Source organism: Drosophila mauritiana, chromosome 2R (assembly GCF_004382145.1).
Source record: "Drosophila mauritiana strain mau12 chromosome 2R, ASM438214v1, whole genome shotgun sequence".
NCBI lineage: Eukaryota > Metazoa > Arthropoda > Insecta > Diptera > Drosophilidae > Drosophila > Drosophila mauritiana.
This window is the reverse complement of record NC_046668.1, coordinates 15,484,481-15,499,072: the sequence shown is the minus strand read 5'-3', so window position 1 is coordinate 15,499,072 and position 14,592 is coordinate 15,484,481. Positions and strand designations below refer to the sequence as shown.

General features: G+C 43.0%; 2 protein-coding genes across 5 annotated transcripts; both read right to left on the bottom strand.

The window, feature by feature from the left end:
• Nucleotides 1-334: 334 nt before the first annotated feature.
• Nucleotides 335-5,835, bottom strand: LOC117137430 (kalirin). Of its 2 annotated transcripts, XM_033298861.1 has the most exons (7): nucleotides 5,402-5,834; nucleotides 4,602-4,733; nucleotides 4,170-4,503; nucleotides 1,292-1,378; nucleotides 1,124-1,228; nucleotides 936-1,067; nucleotides 335-871 (listed from the first exon to the last, which is right to left on the bottom strand). In XM_033298861.1, exons 1-7 carry the CDS (start codon nucleotides 5,683-5,685, stop codon nucleotides 419-421), a joined length of 1,527 nt encoding a protein of 508 aa, XP_033154752.1. In that variant the 5' UTR covers nucleotides 5,686-5,834; the 3' UTR covers nucleotides 335-418. The 2 variants fall into 2 exon arrangements, with proteins under 2 accessions (XP_033154752.1, XP_033154753.1); XM_033298862.1 differs by lacking the exon at nucleotides 4,602-4,733 and having other exon boundaries at nucleotides 5,402-5,835.
• Nucleotides 5,836-7,153: 1,318 nt separating this feature from the next.
• Nucleotides 7,154-14,395, bottom strand: LOC117137411 (rho guanine nucleotide exchange factor 25). Of its 3 annotated transcripts, none has more exons than XM_033298839.1 (8): nucleotides 14,271-14,395; nucleotides 10,993-12,170; nucleotides 8,972-9,070; nucleotides 8,611-8,908; nucleotides 8,469-8,555; nucleotides 8,303-8,407; nucleotides 8,105-8,239; nucleotides 7,154-8,038 (listed from the first exon to the last, which is right to left on the bottom strand). In XM_033298839.1, the coding sequence occupies exons 2-8, from the start codon at nucleotides 11,814-11,816 to the stop codon at nucleotides 7,535-7,537; spliced, it is 2,052 nt and encodes a 683-aa protein (XP_033154730.1). In that variant the 5' UTR covers nucleotides 11,817-12,170; nucleotides 14,271-14,395; the 3' UTR covers nucleotides 7,154-7,534. The 3 variants fall into 3 exon arrangements, with proteins under 3 accessions (XP_033154730.1, XP_033154729.1, XP_033154731.1); XM_033298838.1 differs by lacking the exon at nucleotides 14,271-14,395 and adding an exon at nucleotides 13,862-14,070; XM_033298840.1 differs by lacking the exons at nucleotides 8,972-9,070; nucleotides 10,993-12,170; nucleotides 14,271-14,395 and adding an exon at nucleotides 9,987-10,267 and having other exon boundaries at nucleotides 8,611-8,904.
• Nucleotides 14,396-14,592: the final 197 nt, after the last annotated feature.

Genomic DNA, 14,592 nt, shown 5'->3' with positions numbered 1-14,592 from the left:
ATATTCACATCCTTGGATGCGGTTCATTAGATTTCCGTACGGCGTGACTTGGCTTCTTTTTGGGTGGCTTCCTGCATTGGGCCGTCATAAATTCTAAATAAAAAGATTTGTCATAAATTTTTCGGTGGCTGACACACACACACTGCACGGGAATTGGGATTGCCTTGTGTGTGCCGGCCAAAGGAGATGAAGAGCTATTTACATTTTGCAGCAAGGACAACGACAAGACGGGATTTGGCCACTGCAAAGGCAATTTATCATGAAAATTTGTCAGGCGACTGCAGCAAGCTTATTTTACGCTTGGACAAACAGCGAGGACGACACAGAACAGGACTACGAAATAACTTAGCTTTATTCTTAGATATCTACGATCTAGATGGGCATGTGGACATGGTTGTTGCATTGAGGTGGGAACTATCTACAAGTACTGCCAGATCAGCCAAATGGCCAGCACCACGCCGAGGACCAGGTCCATGGGCAGGCTAAAGGTGTTCCGCCTGGCGTGCTCGTTGCGCGCGATCTCGATGATCTTGTGGGTGGCCTGGAGCCACTGCTTCACCACCGATGCCTCCGCAGCCGTAAAGGAGAACTCCTCCCGCTTGGAGCCGACACTGGATCCGCCCTCCTCCTGTTTCACCAGCAGGTTAATGATCTTGTTGGCATTGGACGAGACCGAGTCCAGCGGCCTCTGCAGCTCCACGTGCTCCCAGTTGTAGTGCTGCCGGTAGGCCAACCGCTTCTTTCGCACCTCCGTGCACACCAGACAGCGGTCGAACAGGAACACCTTGGAGCGGTACTTTTTCCGGGTGGGAAAGTGCTGGGCGTCGAACTCCGTCGCACGACGGAAGTTTCCCAGCTGCAGGAGGTCCAACTGTGGATGATGAAAGACTAGAATTAGTGGCCAGTTCCAGATTCCATAGACGCTCCTAACCCACCTCGTTGAGCTCCTCGATGTTGGGTATCTCCTCGGCCTGATTGACCACATCCAGAGCGCGTCGCATGCGCGTCTCCAGTTTGCAAACTGCAGTTAGCACTGGCTTGCAACTAATTCCACTTTTGTAGAATTCCTGAAAGGGTTAAGATTAGTTAGTAATGGCAAGCAGTGCGAAATCTAGTTACTTACCGATATGAACTGCTGCAGGAGCAATGGATATCTGGTCAGTCTTTGGATGGGCTGAACTAGGAAGCTGTCGATGCCCAGCTTGTCTTTTATTTGGGTTTGATATGTCTGAAAAGATATTTACAATATTAAAATTTTAGATATGGGATAGCGTTTGATTGGGTAACTCACCTGCAACCACAGTCGATTATCCTGTCGCAGTTGCATAGAAGACTTCTTGCCCATGGTGAAGCTCACATAGCAGTAGAAGCTATTTTTCTGTAAGTTAATAAACAGCAAACCAAATCATAACCCATCTTAACCTCGTCGAAACTGGAAAAACCTTTGTGTCTGGGCCATGTGCCTTAGTCTCGCACTTGGCACATCGTTTGATATATACATGTGTGTATATTGTGCTATATACACACACATGCCCAGTTTGCCTGTTGGCGAAATCATAATTTCTTAAGCATTTAAGTCACGTAACTCCGGACTTGTAGAGCGGGCCAAGTGAAGAAGCCTTGGCAAAGCCAGAGCGAAAATTTGGAATTCCTGTCGCTATCTGTGGCCAATGCCAATGCAAATGTTTTCCCAAAAAAAACTAGTGCAAACTGCAAAGAAAATTGCCTGTCTAACGATTTCCTTTCCATTTTAATTTCATTAGCTCCGCCCGACTGCAGCATCAGAATCAGAGCTCGAAGTTCTGCATTTAGATGATATGATAATCTTCTCTCTGCGGACTTATCCATAATATTTCCCTTTCCAACCGGGGGGCTCTGGGTCTTGCATGTCTAATGCGATTTAGCCGGACAAATGACTGCCTTAAACAATTGTCGCCTCGTCTGGCGGGCGAAAGGTGACAATATATACATACATATACATTTTTGCATATTGCGAATTTGTCTTTGGTGGGCGTGAATTTTATTAGCATGAAATTGCTAGCTACAGTACATTCCTCCTAATTTAGTAATTTGGACTGTCTAAAGAAAAATGTAGGTGCTTTTTATATAGCTTACACGCTGTGGTATAAATCAATGTCAGCTATGGTCAACCGTTTTTAGTGCTCATCAAATGGGTAGCGATGTAACAACAGATATAATATCTAACAATAATAGCATAAATCTGTTTTCTTCATGTTGTTCAATGAGTTTGCAAGCAAGAAATTAGTTTTTGAAGTATTTTTATTGTTCTTCTAACACGCAGCTGTATAAATAGAATTAATAGCTACAGCGGCTTCCCCATCAATATAATCTTCGTTTGTTTATTTCGCAGCAAACATCTAAAACAATTTGGATCGCCAAATCGATTGCATCAATCTGAGAATTCCCCAACCCCTTTCCTTCAACCACTCAAAAACATCCATCCGAATGTGGTAAAACTTTTAATTGATTTTGCGCTGGTGGCTGATTCGATTTGATGGTGAGAAGTCTGATCGACACGCTTGTCACTTGATGTTTTTGGCCATTTAAAGCCGATTAATAAATGAAGGCGACTCTATTTATGGACACTTCTGTCTTTCGAGACCAAAAACTGATTCCAAATCTCCGGCTGGACAAGATCTAGCATTCATCAATTCTAGGCCTCTCCAGCTGCCACATCAATTGGTGTTCGAACTAATCGATTTGGCAATTGCTTGTGAAAAGCCTCATTAATTTGCAAATGACGACGAGTCAAGAGGAAATTCATAGCACAAGTTTATATTTATCAACGTTTTGGCTTCGCCTCTTTTGTTTATGCAGCATGCTGCCAAATTTTTAGAAAATATGTATAAACAAATCTTGAGCAGTTTTATGATATATTTAGCAAAATATTCGCTTGGCTCTGGTCCTGTGAGTCAGAAATGTTTGTTTTGGTTTGGCCAAAATACAAAAAAAAAAAGAATGCAAAGTGGTTGTGGCTAAAAGGAACAAAAAAGTGCAAACAAGAGCATAAATCACATCCCAGGGGCTTAGCATGTCTGTCGAACATTAAGTTCTTAAGATGCCAAATCCTCGGGGTGCTCGACAAGAATGTTACCTGCTTTTGGAGCAGTTCATAAGCTTACTGTACTCCTGGCTCAATTTATATTCGGGATTTCTGGGAACTCGGGTATGACATAAGAGAATTGCGACCGAACAAGAATTCCACCACAATCCCACAGACAATTTTCATTTCAATTTAAATTGATCATTTGCGTTGTCAACACTCAGCTCAACATGGCCACATGGCCGATCTCTATAGTGGCCCGAAAAATCATTCCGAAATGAGTACTTTTAACGAGATGATTTGGGGATTTCTATAGCTATATCTGAATATGCTGAAACGCCAAGCCCCGGACAGCAATTGTCGACTCTCCTCACCGAGAACCGATGACGTCAGCTGCCGGCAAATGGAACCCCAGCCCAGAAAAATATAAATACAATATAGAGTCTGTTTGCCCTAACAATTTTCAACTGATTTTCGTAACTAACTGTGAGCTTTTGTGGCTGTGTGTTGGTTTTTTTTCGTATTTTATTACGGCGTTCTGCTGATTACTTCAATCTTATCAGGAGACTTCACTAAGCCAGCCCATTCGTCATTCTGCAAGTGATCTGGGATATACATTTGTTTTTTGTGAAAATCGTTTAATAATTTTGCACGACACACGCACTGGCATATGAATGAACTTGTCGCGAGGTGTGAGTAGAAATATATTACTAAAAATTAAGTAATAATCATCAATTGAGATTCTCGCACAGTTTGCATAACCCACATTGACTTCATTTGCATTAAGACACGAATCACTCGGCGTTCAAATAATAAAAATAATAAAAAAAAGCTTAACAAAGCAAAAGATAATAAAGAAACGAGACACGAATCGCAGGTGTCAAGTCCGGGCGAAAAAAAATGTATAAAAAAAGACTTATCCACTTCATTATGTGTAAATATTTGAGGTTGAAATTAGGCACCCCAAGTGCCTACGGAAGACAAAAGAATTTTGATAGATGAGATGTCGGAACCTGTCTAACGGCTACTTGGCTCAACGACACGACTTTGGCTAATGGACCCATCCCACTCAGCATCCCCTCCACAAACATGCCCCTTAGCTCACCTCGAAATGAGCAGCAAACTCATCGAATAGACCTTTGAGATCCCGCTGATTGCGCAACATGAGCGGCAGTATCTCCTTCTCATGCAGCTCCAGAATCTCCGCAATGTTTCCCAGCAGCATCTTCTGCTTCGTCTCGCCATTCAGGGCTTCTGGCAGATCCTCGACATCCTTCAGCTGGCCATAGTTCAGCATACCCTTCTTCAGATTGTTCACATAGTTCACCTCCGTCTGGATGAGCTCGTCGATTATGAAGCTAATCTTCTTGGAGGCATAGATCTCGGTTTGATCGCAGGGAAACAGATTCTCCAAGGACAACGTGTCCTCATCCTCGTGGCTGGACAAAGTGGAGATGGGTGGTCATTACTTAGTTACCAAATCAATTACCAATAAACGGATATTTAGGATGGCTATGACTTTCTCAGCTGTACTTACTACTCATCGCCCAGAGTCTCGAAACTGAGCGTGTGCGATGGGAAGGAGTGGAAGCCATTGGGTGCTCGGTATGTTGGGGATGAGTTCGCTGCGGTTGTTGAACAGGTGTTGATGGAACTCAATGAGATGCCGCTGGAAACAGAACAGTAACGAAAACACAAGAACAGCAAGCCGTGAATGAGGAACACTTGAAAATGATGTGGGTATATAATAGAGAAATGTGTACAACATTAATTATATTCCTAAACACGTACTACAACTTTAAAACCTCTAGAAACTTTAAGCCACAACTGCTTTAGCTAAATAGTAATACTTTATATGCATAATGATATAAGTTATCATCTTCATTGCAAAAAAAATGCAGCTAGTTTATAGAACAAGATTAGGAACAATACTTTTTGCCATTTATCGCTTTAGTGTTCCACTTCCTCTGTAAAATTTCTCATTGCCTGAAATTTCTTTTAACAACTTCCTTCCTGCGCTAAAAACCAAAGCCTTAATAATAAAATCACTTTGCTTATCTGAAATCAGTCGCGGGAATTAACTTTTAACATATTTATCACGCATGTCATGAACTCAGCCACTCCCGACAGCAATTACCGTGGAAAGGCTTAAAAATAACCGGGGCGTATACGTTATCTTATCACGTATACGCACAGTAAGTGGTGTAAAACAAGCCAAAGGTCGTACATTCAATAGTGGACAATAAATTCGATGAAAAAGCAGCAAACAGCTGTCAGATGGAGGTACACGTTCAAACAAAACATTAGGTTAGATAAACCAGGGGGTTTTATCCCTACCTATCGCTGTCCAGCAGACTTATTTGCTTCTCCAACTTGCCGTTGCCCGTTGTCTGGGATTTCGGTGGAGTGGTTGCGATGGGTGAACTGGGTGACTGGGACTCAAGTAACGGGCATTCTTTCGCTGGGGCCCTGTCCACCACATCGATCGATTTGCCATTATCGGCATTATCGTCGAGTATATGCAAGTAAACGTTAAGAATTTGCACTAGGAATATCACAAGAAATGTGAGCACCACCGAAACCACATCGAACAAATTTAAGGTGAACAATGCCAACTCCATAATGGTTGATTTCGTTTTTTTTCACCGTTTTCTATAGACCAAACCACCGCCGAATTCGACGCATATCGATGGCAAAACGTGTACTATATATGGGCACTAACAGTATTACGATACCGATCCGCAGCGAATCAAACGCGAAACTCGACTGAGCTCAAATTCAGCTGAGTATTTGCACAGACTGAAAAAGCTTCAGCTTCAAAAGCTTATTGCGATCGTTCTCTTTTTTTTTGGTCCGAATTCTCTTCAATATAAAAAGCTAAATCTGACCACGCGTCGAGCATTTTGTTTGTAAACATGAAAAACAATTTGAAACTGAGAAAACCATTTCGATGTCTGGCATTGGAATAGAATTCAACAATGTCCGTAACACTTTTGCTTTCATCGTGGCAATAATTCCGTTGATTCGTTTATGATTTCATATTTGCATATCAATTAGGCCACGAAGGCTTTGGCTAATGGCCGGGCAATAACTGTTATTATGGCCACTACCTATAATCAGCGGTTTCGATATCGCCTTGAACTTTCGGGTGCATTGAAACTGGTTACCTTTTGTTTCGTTTTATCGGATTTCGGCACTCTGCGAATGAAGTTATAAATCAGAAATCAGAATAGTTATACGTAAATCATTTTCCTACTCATTAAACGTTTAAGAGTGCAAATAGTGATGATCTCATACAGATCATCGGAAAACCGATAATTGTCATTTGCATTTGTGAATTTCACCAGTTAAATTGTTCACATTTTATTGTTTATACAACTGTTTTTTTTTTCTGGACAGTCTGTATCAAAAGAATTCCCTGATGAGGCAACAAAAAACAATGAGAATTATAAATAAACAGCGAGCACTTCTGGGCGCGATTGATGAGCTGCAAGTGGAATGATGAGCATGGGGATCTGATCGGGGCACACAGACAATTATTGTTTGCCTATATTTATTTATATGCGCCATTTGTTTATTTTTATACATTTTCTTAGTGATGTCACAGGCGGGCGCAAGTGCCACTCAGAAACAAGTTGTTTCGCTGTTTTAAGTATTGCGTGTCGTATCATTAACAATATTAAGAGTGATGAGGTGGCTTGCATGAATTGTATGGATAGTTGGGTGGCTGCAGATCGTGGATCTCGGGGAGCTGGGGGCAGCGAATCCGTAACAGCTGCCCCACGTCTGCTTCTCATGACAACGCCGATGGCGTGCGACCTTTCCATGATAGATTCATTTGTTTTGACGTCTGTGAAGCGTGTGATTTCGCCGGCGGAAAGTGGAAGGAAGTGACGGTTATTCCTAAAATATGGTACACAAATATTTCCTTAATTAAGAGCAGTGGGAAATCGTGATAAAAATAATAACCGAATCACTGGTTTCATTGTAGTGCATGTGTATTGCTTTTTACTGTGCAAAAATATCTAAGAAATTTAAAAAGATAACAACGCTTTTTTGAACTATCCATTTCATTTTAACCTTTTAATATTTAATCCATATTTACGAATAACAAAAATAGCTTATCCAGCTAGGCACAAGTAAACGTTCAACGCGTTGCGCTTTTTGACAACAATAATACAGGAATATATACAACTTAATTAACAAGTTACACTTATAATTCAATATTTGGTTACTTAGCATTCAAAGCGAAAGTCATTCGACTCCCGATCTCCTTGTGCCACAAACAATGAGCAGGAATTTGAAACAATTTCGAATATTGACTTGGCTTGGCCCAGTGGCCCTCGACAATTGGACGCCACAGGCAGCTCCAGATGGAATGAGACTGGCTTCCTTATACATCGATCCGGAACTGCCGATTTTCATTAGCCGGACAAGGATCCTCTCCATGCCTGATTTTTGTTCCATTCCTTACGAGGCCGCATACCAAGTGGTCCTGTTGCTGATCGTATCCTCGTCAGCCTTTGGCATTATCCAGATGTTGCCGATTCCACTATCTGAGCTGAAGCGATTGGAGTCGCGGTACAGCGAAAAACTGGGTGCCTTGCGATGCAGGTGGTCATTCTCTCGAGAGTAGCGCTCCTGCAGCTTCTGGCGCTCCTCGTTGGCATAGTTATTGATCATATCCCGGATCAAGTCCAGCCAGATGGCAATCTGTACTGGATCTGCGGTGAATTCGCATTCCTGCTGCTTTCTGCGCTCATAGTACAGCGTGAAGGATTTGGTCTTAGCCGAGATGCCAATGTGCTCGCAGGGATAACGACCATGGAAGAGCAGGTTCTTGCCCTTGATCTCCGTGTAGATGATGCACTTGTCGAAAATAAAGACCTTAGAGCGATAGCTGCGCTTCAGCTTGTGATCGAGCACCTGGAACTCGTTCACCTTCCGGAATTTGCCCTGATAGTAGACGTTGAACTGTGAGGGGAGTGGGATAGTTAGAATAGTCGGATGAGGTAAGCCCTATAAGTAATCTCTATCTACCTCATGACAATCCACAATGTCGTTGATGATCTCCGATTCATTGGTGGTTGTCAGCAGGGCACGCAGGCGCTTCTCCAGGCGACAACAGGACTCGATAAGTGGCTTCATCACTATGTCACGGTTCTTGAAGAAAGTCTATGAACAGTTGGGAATCAGGTTAAAAACCTTCCTTAAAACCTTCCATTGAGAATTACTCACATTAATGAACTGCGTGAGCAGCAAAGGATAACGAGCCATGCGCTGAATGGGTTGAACCAGGAAGCTATTTATGCCCAGCTTGTCATCGCGTTCCAGCCGGATACTCTGAAAAGTGAAATATATATATTAAAGAAAAGTACTTTGAAATTGACTAGACTTGACTTACAGTAAAGTAATTCTTGTAGAGATCGCACAGCTTGAGGGATTTCTGCTTGTTCATGGTGAAGATAACATATCCATAAAAGCAGTTATGCTAAAGATCAATAAGGTCAGTATCATGTATTATGGTACATATTAAGACAACTTACATCTAGGAATTGCAGGAACTCATCGAACAATCGCTTCAGATCGCGTCTGTTGCGCTGCAGCATGGGTAGGAACTCGTCGCGATGGAACTCGGCGATCTGCTCGATGTTTCCAAACAGATCGTACTTCTTTCCCCGCAGACCCAGGGGAAGATCCTTGCGCTGGAAGATGTTGCCATAGTTCTCGATGCCCATGAACAGGTTGTTCACGTACGCCTCCTCCGTCTTGATCAGCTCCTCGAGAATGGGATGCACGCACTTGTCGCTCTTATCGCGCAGTTCGATCTCAACCTCCTCCTCCCTGGGAAAAATTTAAATTATGATTACATAAATAAAATAAATAATAAACGAAGTTAATACTCACTCATCTTTGGGTTGGTAGACCGAGTGAAACTTGCCCACCAAATGCTCGTTGGTGGTCCCAATGATTTCAGTCTTTCGCCTCGGCGTGGAGCGATAGTTTCTGGAGAGGAAGACAGATTGTAAGTCCCAGTTAAATAAAACTCTTGCTATCTACAGCTTAATGAAAATAACCGCCCAGACAATGGCAAAAACAAGTGCATCAGTGATAACTGTTTAGATAAACCCCCCGGGAGCAGGAGACATTGGGTGAGTCAGCAGTAGGAGCTCTAGTGATAAGACCAGTGGCAACCTTTAGGCAACTGAAAACTGGCCTAGATAATGTCAGAGCATACATGCTTGCCCAGCCAGTGAGTCACGGAATTCCATTTTCGGGTAGCTCGGGGGAAAGACGACCGTCGTCTTGAGGTTCTTTAGTGGGGCCACCAAAGATCATCATGGATTCTTCAAGCGATTTGGCCGTCCAGGTGACTACCATAAGAATGAAGTCCATTTGCGAGATTATGAACCAGGAGATCATTATTAGAAGACCCATGGACAGTGCGGTCACAATGAAACCGGTTATCTGGAAAAGGACTTCGCAAAGTTGGCAGTTAGTCCATGCGACCTGGATGCTGAATGGTACGAACCCCGGCAAGGCAGCCATCCATATCCTCAATACTGAGGTCTTCCCTCGACATTCGCCAGTGGAAGGAGGAGCTGCCTGAGGGACCGGATTCCACATCCTTTTCCGCCTCCGACCTGCTCTCCCTGAGAACTTCGATCGTGTCGTAGTCTACATTTCTTTGCGCCCCTTTTCTTCCATACTTATTATCTTCTTTTTCCAGATCATCAGAATATGAGGACAAACTATCGCGATCTAAGGAACGTGTTCGCAATGATCTCACTTCCCTACGAGAGGATCGCGAACTGGAGGGCAGTTCAGTGCTGGCTGATCTCACGGAGCGCTGGGATCTGGGTGCACTCTTCACACTGTCGGCATCCGTTTGGTTTTCAAATCCTTTCACGCGTTTCCTTGCCGGCACTGCGGGTGGAACCCTCTTCTTTCTTTTCCGCGGCGGAAGCGGATCATCGCGGGTGTCTGTGCTCACGGAGACTCCAGCGGGCGCTGTATACACTATGGCGCGTTGTTCGCGCTCCTGGAGAGCCTCTTCGGAGATTTGACGCTTGAGCCCGGCATCCGATTTGGAACTGGTACTATCCTCGTCCTTCTTGGGCTCATCCATGATCGAGGTGGAACTGCTTCAAGGTGACCGGCTCCCAGGGAATCATTTTACGATTTTTGTCATTTTTGTCATTCTCAAAACTAGAATAGTCTACGAAATGCCTGCTCAGCTGGCTATCCTCCGTTTTAGTGTTTGTTTTTTTATTTTGGCAGTTTCACTGACGAACCGGTTGACGAAATGTACTCCAAAATTCAATTAACACTTTGCCAATCAAGTTTTGGCGGTGCGATTGCTGTGAAAAGCTTACTTTTTTATGGGCAAACTCACATAATTTGATTTCCACACCGAAAAGGAAGCTGAACGACCGCGAAGTTTAAGTTAGTCAGAAGTGGAGGAAGGCCAACTAAGTTGGAGCTGATTTCTAGTTCTATGCGTATCCTGCCGTAAAACTATCGTAAAATTTATAACGACTAGGTAATAATTCATATCACCTATAAATATATGATAGATAAAACTTGCTGTTATAGCTCGCTTACTTCGAGAAAACAACTTAAGGGGAAAGGCTACAAAACTATTTGAGTTAAAACTGTTTTGCTTATTATTCACCATTAATCTAGCTAAACAAACAAGAGTTGCTTGAAAGTGTTATTGATTTTACTTTCAAATTCTAATTTATAGTTGTGCCACATAAAACATTTTAGCCAGCTCCCCTTTTTGATAACTTTTTTTCCATAACGCACCCTTTTTCATTAAAAATAATTAACGAAATAACACAGCTGCACCCGTTAGTTTTTCCGCAATCTAAAGTTTTCATAAGTCCACCCGCACTGATAAGTCTTATCGTTATCTAATTATTTACCTGGGGAAATCGTTGCGCATTTTTAGCGGCAATGTGAGCGCTTCCTTGGACTGATCTGCGCTAATGGATCGCTGCACCTGCTGCTGGTTGACCTTTGAATCCGCGACCTCATCCTCACTGGGAACGACCTCCGAGGTGGTATCCACAACCAGGTATTCCTCAGCGGCGGCATGCGAATCCGTTTCAAAGTCGGATATCTGATCCACCTCGTCCTCGGATCGCACCTCGTGAATGCCAGCTTGGAAACTGGGTATGGAGCTGCTGCGACTGCTGCCCCTGCTGCCTAGCCCCGGGAGGCGTATGCGACGCGGGGGCGTGGCAGGTGGCGTGCGGTGATCTTCGGATTGATCCTCGAACGACGGATGACGACGGTTCTCCAGCAATTTGAGGCTGTGCCTCTCCTGCTTAATGAAGCAAATGTTCGTCCTAAACGCTTCGAAGCGATGCACCTTCTGCCGGACATCTAGCAGTGCGGGATCTGGTGTTTGGGGCGACATTGGTGACTCCGGTGTGGACGCCGTTCCCAGTCCACCCACGCTCTCCGCCTCGTGCATCTTGAGCAGCGAGCGTTGACGAAAGACACTATCCGTATCGGAATTCACGGAGTACGAGAGCTGGATCGAGCTGGAGCTGCTGCTCACCGAACTGACTGGGCGTGCGGCGTCGTTGGACTCCAGATTGCTACTGACGAGCGTGTTGTTATGCCGCTCCTGCTCCGCCGCCTGTTGGCTGATCCGGCGGCGCGAGTTGCGCTTGTTGAAGTTGCGGTTGCTGAGATTGCGCTCCCGGCGAAAGGGCAGCGGACTGAGATCTTCGTCCGCCATTTTTGAGGGGGTGGTCTTCCGATAAACCTTATCTATGGTTTGGGGCTCTCCTTTTGGGTGCTCTCTTTCTCTCTGTCTTAGGGTCTTCACTGTGACATTGTCGCCGAGCGAGTTTGGGTTCTCAGTTCTCCCCCGCCTCTCCAGTTGAATTAATTGTTTACGACCAGCTATTTACTTTTGGTTTTTGTCAGCACCAAGTGTATATAATGTTTATCTTATACGTATATTCAATTTGTTGGTTTTAACCTTTTTTTTTGGCGTTGAAACACGTATTCGTATCTTTCTGTTTGTGTTGGCGTCAAGTGTTGCGCTTTTTTTGCCTGACTTCTGATACTTTTTCGGCACTTTATTGCGCTGCGAAACAGAAATTTATAATTAAAGCGATTTATCGTCAAAGCCTTATTAATAGCGAGTGTACAACTAATTAGACATGTAGGGGAATAAATGTTGACGTATTGCGAATGCAAATTTGAACAAGGGACTTAATCATTAACGGACTAGGAAATCCGGAAAGCAACCTTGAGCGCACAGCTAGCATGGGAAGCAATTACAAATAAAATAGGTCATTAAATTCAGTGAGAAGTTGGAGCGAATTCTTAACTTTTAATAAATCTGTCAAGAACTAAAAGTCATGATCTATCAATTACAGCTCAAAATGTTTGATCAAAAACAATAGTATTATTTTGATTGACACTTCTTTTCTTTTGTAGCTCAACATTTTGTATTTTAATTGAAATGTCTGCATAGATAAGATGGTCAAATATTTGCATAGAATTTAACTAAGAGATACAAAAGATTTATTTTTGTGACAAATGACGTCAAGTTGTCGGAGGTTCGTGGCAGAAAGAGAGATGCGCTCAAGTGGGAAAGGGAGGCATTCTGTGTATAGTTAATTATGTGTGACGTTTGGTTTGCTGTTTCTGCTGCTTTTTATTTGAGCAAAAAAAATATAAAAAAACAAGTACAAAGCACTCGAAACCGCAAATGAGGCACGACAAAAAGCAAATGAAGAGTGAACGGCTTGATAGAGGAGGAAGTACGAGGTTCCCCGAACAAAAGAAAGTAGAAAAAGTCGCACAAATGCAGTACTTCGATTCCGGTATAGCTCCTCATTTGAATGTCTCCATTTCAACAGAACTATCTATCTACGTTGCTCAACAGCCACACGTATAAAAAGTACTGCAAATATCTGAGAGCAATTTGAACACACAAATAATATAGTTATCAAATACTTCTGTTGAGCTAGATCTCATTGCATCCACACTTATTATCAAACGAAGGCCAGAAATCACAAAATATCACATGTATGTTCCAGTTAGATTAGTTTTATCACTTAATGGTATAACTTTCGCAGATATACTTCCAACTCTATATCTAATCGTGGCTTCCACATTTGTGTAGGAGCTATAGAACTGTTTTATTGCTGCAATCGCAAGTGCAGTTCCGTTCCACTGACAGGGTTTTGCCCCAAACTACAAAAAGTACCCGTGTTATCTAAAAGTGATTCACTGTATGCCTTTTGGCATTATTTTGGTGTATAGGTACCGATAACGGATTAATTTGCTTATAACTTCGAGTGTCTTGGGGGGATTTTTCAATCGTTATTAATAGACCGCAAACTGGTTATAGCCGCCTAATTGGGCATTTAGCATCGTCACATGCAAGTTCCATTGTGTTTGACTTTGGCTTTATTATGAATTTCGGCTTTTAACCCGAGTGCAACAAAGGGTATATTGCTTTGGTGCTAGTCTTACACAACAATCTTTACTTGGAGGTCTGTATAATATTTTTTACAGCTAGGGGATCAACACTACTTTTTGCCGTAAAAACAATCGGAAAGTATTCGGTCGATCAATTTCTGATTCACTCTATTATCTTCACCCATTCCGCCGCTTATCACCATTTATAATATTTGAATGGGTTTTAAAGCCACTTTTAACATTCATAAAGTATGGCAATCATAAACGGGTACATTTACACACAGCTACATTAAACTACTTCAATCAAATCGAAGCTATGGGCTAAACAAATATATACGTGTATACCTTGAATTGGATAATACGAATTTCGCCCATCAGCAAAGTCAGCTAACAAAATAGAGTTTATGTGTTTAGTCTGCCGATTACAAAGATAAAGGCACACAGAATATAGTGGCTTTAATGGCTTAAAGTGGGGAAAACCGCTCATTACCGACACGAGTCGGTACGAGTTTGAAGCAAAACAGCTTTTGAGCCAGCACTGATTATTCGGCCGAAAAGTGACAATTTTTTCGTGTATTTACTCAATTAAAATTGGAGTTTGATTTTCAGGTTTGGCACAGTCATAATTTGTGGACACGTGTTAATGAGACAGTTTTTGTAAGCGCATGCAGACGTTTCGTGTGGTTCGCCTTTTTTGAATTTCGATTTCTTCACTAGCTGCCATTCGAGTTCACTTGCCAATTTCGGCACTTACATTGTTCGCTATTTATCGGTCTTTTGCCTCGCTTTAAGGTCACGGCTCACGCTGCGTATACGCAATGTGGGCTTCAAGCGATCGCAAAACTAGAGAACATTCACCGACTCGCGCAACGTTCGCTCACCTGCGCATTTGAATTCGCACTGAAGGTGGAATTCGCAGTGCAGCAAGTGCGAGAATTATCGCCTCTCCCGATCTCTCCGTTTCTCTCTCTCTTTCCATATAGCCCCCGTCTATATCTTTTTCCGCTCCCGCTATCACCGTCTGGTTTTAACTGTTTGCCCGCCGAGTGTTAGTTATAATTTTTTTATGCGCTCGC

Excerpts from the sequence above, each read along its gene's own strand:
- LOC117137430 (XM_033298861.1), bottom strand. The coding sequence starts at position 5,685 with ATGGAGTTGGCATTGTTCACCTTAAATTTGTTCGATGTGGTTTCGGTG. Across the intron at positions 1,229-1,291 it reads ATAATCGACTGTGGTTGCAG|ACATATCAAACCCAAATAAA; the intron begins GTGAGTTACCCA and ends ATATCTTTTCAG. Across the intron at positions 872-935 it reads ACATCGAGGAGCTCAACGAG|TTGGACCTCCTGCAGCTGGG; the intron begins GTGGGTTAGGAG and ends CATCATCCACAG.
- LOC117137411 (XM_033298839.1), bottom strand. The coding sequence starts at position 11,816 with ATGGCGGACGAAGATCTCAGTCCGCTGCCCTTTCGCCGGGAGCGCAAT. Across the intron at positions 9,071-10,992 it reads ATGCGCAACGATTTCCCCAG|AAACTATCGCTCCACGCCGA; the intron begins GTAAATAATTAG and ends CTTCCTCTCCAG. Across the intron at positions 8,909-8,971 it reads GTCTACCAACCCAAAGATGA|GGAGGAGGAGGTTGAGATCG; the intron begins GTGAGTATTAAC and ends AATTTTTCCCAG.